This window comes from Sorghum bicolor, chromosome 8 (assembly GCF_000003195.3).
Source record: "Sorghum bicolor cultivar BTx623 chromosome 8, Sorghum_bicolor_NCBIv3, whole genome shotgun sequence".
NCBI classification, from domain to species: domain Eukaryota; kingdom Viridiplantae; phylum Streptophyta; class Magnoliopsida; order Poales; family Poaceae; genus Sorghum; species Sorghum bicolor.
Window position 1 is genome coordinate 31,666,192 of NC_012877.2, and position 2,365 is coordinate 31,668,556.

General features: G+C 44.2%; 1 protein-coding gene across 1 annotated transcript in view; it reads left to right on the forward strand.

Annotated features, from left to right (window-relative positions):
• The window catches only part of LOC8061227 (U-box domain-containing protein 44), a 5,421-nt gene extending 3,994 nt beyond the window's left edge, over positions 1-1,427 (forward strand). The window contains exon 4 of the mRNA XM_021466029.1: positions 9-1,427. Within this exon, the coding sequence (XP_021321704.1) occupies positions 9-1,051 (1,043 nt within the window). The 3' untranslated portion in view covers positions 1,052-1,427. The remainder of the gene's footprint in view (positions 1-8) is intronic.

A 2,365-nucleotide genomic window follows, 5' to 3' on the forward strand; every position in this document is an offset into this window, starting at 1 on the left:
TTGTTGAGCACCACAAAGGGAAGTACGCATGAATTCCATCAAGCTCCTGAATAACATATCACCTTATATGGGCCAGGAACTTGCTGATGCTTTTCGTGGAAACTTTAGTCAACTCAGCAGCTTGGTCAAGGTCATTGCTGATAACAATGGTATTTCTGAAGAGCAAGCAGCTGCTGCTGGCCTTGTAGCTGATCTTCCAATGCGGGACTCAGTCCTCACCAGACGTCTTCTTCAAGATGGGGCATTTGCAACAATCATTAAAAAAGTCACAAGAATACGACAAGGGGAGATTCGTGGGGGTCGTTTTGTTAACCCATTCCTCGAAGGTCTAGTTAGAATAGTCTCCCGTATCACATTTGTCTTGGATGATGATCCAGATATCATTGCTGTTGCTCGTGATTACAATCTTACTTCACTCTTCACTGATCTGCTTCAGATGAATGGGCTTGACATTGTCCAGATTGTCTCTGCTAGTGCGCTTGAGAAACTTTCACAGCAGTCAAAACATCTTACGAAGATACTGCCTGCTCCCAGCCCAGGGTTGTGCTTTTCAATATTTCCATGCCTCAGCCAGAAGACTGTAGCAACTGGGGTTTGTAGAGTTCACTGTGGGATTTGTTCTGCAAGGGAGAGCTTCTGTCTCTTGGAGGGGAAGGCAGTGGAGAAGTTAGTAGCTTGCTTGGATAATAATAATGAGAAAGTAGTCGAAGCTGCTCTAGCAGCGCTATCCACTTTACTGGAGGATGGAGTGGACATTGACCAAGGTGTCATGGTGCTGTGTGATGCAGAAGGAATCAACCCGATACTTGAGGTATTGTGTGAGAACAGAAATGAGGCACTGCGCCAAAGAGCGGTGTGGGCAGTGGAGAGAATCCTGAGGATGGACGAAATAGCATATGAGATATCAGGAAACCAAAATGTTGGTACAGCCTTGGTGGAGGCCTTCAGGCATGGTGACTATAGGACAAGACAAGTTGCAGAGCGAGCATTGAAGCATGTAGATAAGCTGCCCAATTTCTCTGGGATATTTTCTAAGATGGGGGCACAATGACAATGTTACATGAAAGTTGTCGAATTCTATGACACATGGATTGCAGATCCACATGAGGCGCAGATGAACACATGTAGTTTGGCCTGTGTTCCCAGCAGGCCTTCATTGGTTTTGCTGACCTGCACTCCAGATAGATGGTGTAGCAATCTTATTGATCGAAGAATTGAAGCATTGCACGTGTTGTATAGTGTATATTTCTACTTGTAAACTTGTCTGTACTTTGGAGATTGGTCAGATTCATAGAATAGGTTGCTATCCCTGTTTTGTTGAGACAATAAATAACGCAAAACCCCCCAGCTCTGGGTGGAAAAAAGGAAGAAATGTGGAGTATTTGCATCAGATATAATTTGTGGTTTTCTGGTTGAGTTTGCTGCGAGATGCGATGTTGCATGGCATGCTATCCTTTCCAGTCCAGCGTGGAATTCACCCTTGGTATCGTATTTCTTGCCATGAGATCAGAGATCATCTCATATAATCCTGGTTATGCATTTGTGTAAATGTTTTTTTAATAGGAATCCGGGATTCCATTGAGACCGTGCTCCAGCCAAGTCGCTAGCAACTGCAAATAGTATAAGAGTGAGCACCAAACATTACAAGGTCGTCTTCCACCGAGAGGATTTTTACCCATCTGTCAAAGCATGTGCTACTTTGTTGCATTCTCTAGGAGCACCAATTATCAAAGATTTCAACTCCCGGATGACACCACCCAGGATTGTGCTCGGTTTCAAGCAACAGACGCCCAATGCCCAGCTCTATCGCTGCTTTGACTCCTTTCAAGCTTGCCCATATTTCTGTGTGCAATGGTGAGATAACATGATTAATTTCCCCAGCTCCAGATTGGATTACGTCGCCTTGGTCATCCCAGATCATATATCCCCAGCTCCCGGTCATCTTTTCTTTATATCAAAGGAGTCATCAATATTTAGCTTGAGGAATCCTTGCTCAGGTCTTTTCCTGGAACGCCTCAGCCTGCGTTTCTGTGATAATGGCTACTGTCTGCACTTCTACTCTCCTCTTCCCCAGGTTTATTCCTTTAAAACCACCAATTGCTTAAAAACAGCAGGACCTCCAGTTGTGTTGGCTGTTTTAGCTCAATAATGTGCATCACCACATGGTATGCCGAACCTTTTCCAGCTAGTTGCTCCCTCAACGCCTCAAGATTCAGTAATCTCCACAGACCACACCTGTTTTTGCATATTTACATTTTTGAAATAAGTGTCCTCCATCTTCATCCAATCAGCCATACACATGGCATTTTATATCAAGTTTAACACCTCTTCTTGCTAAGTTGGAGTTTAGAGCGAGGGAGTTATA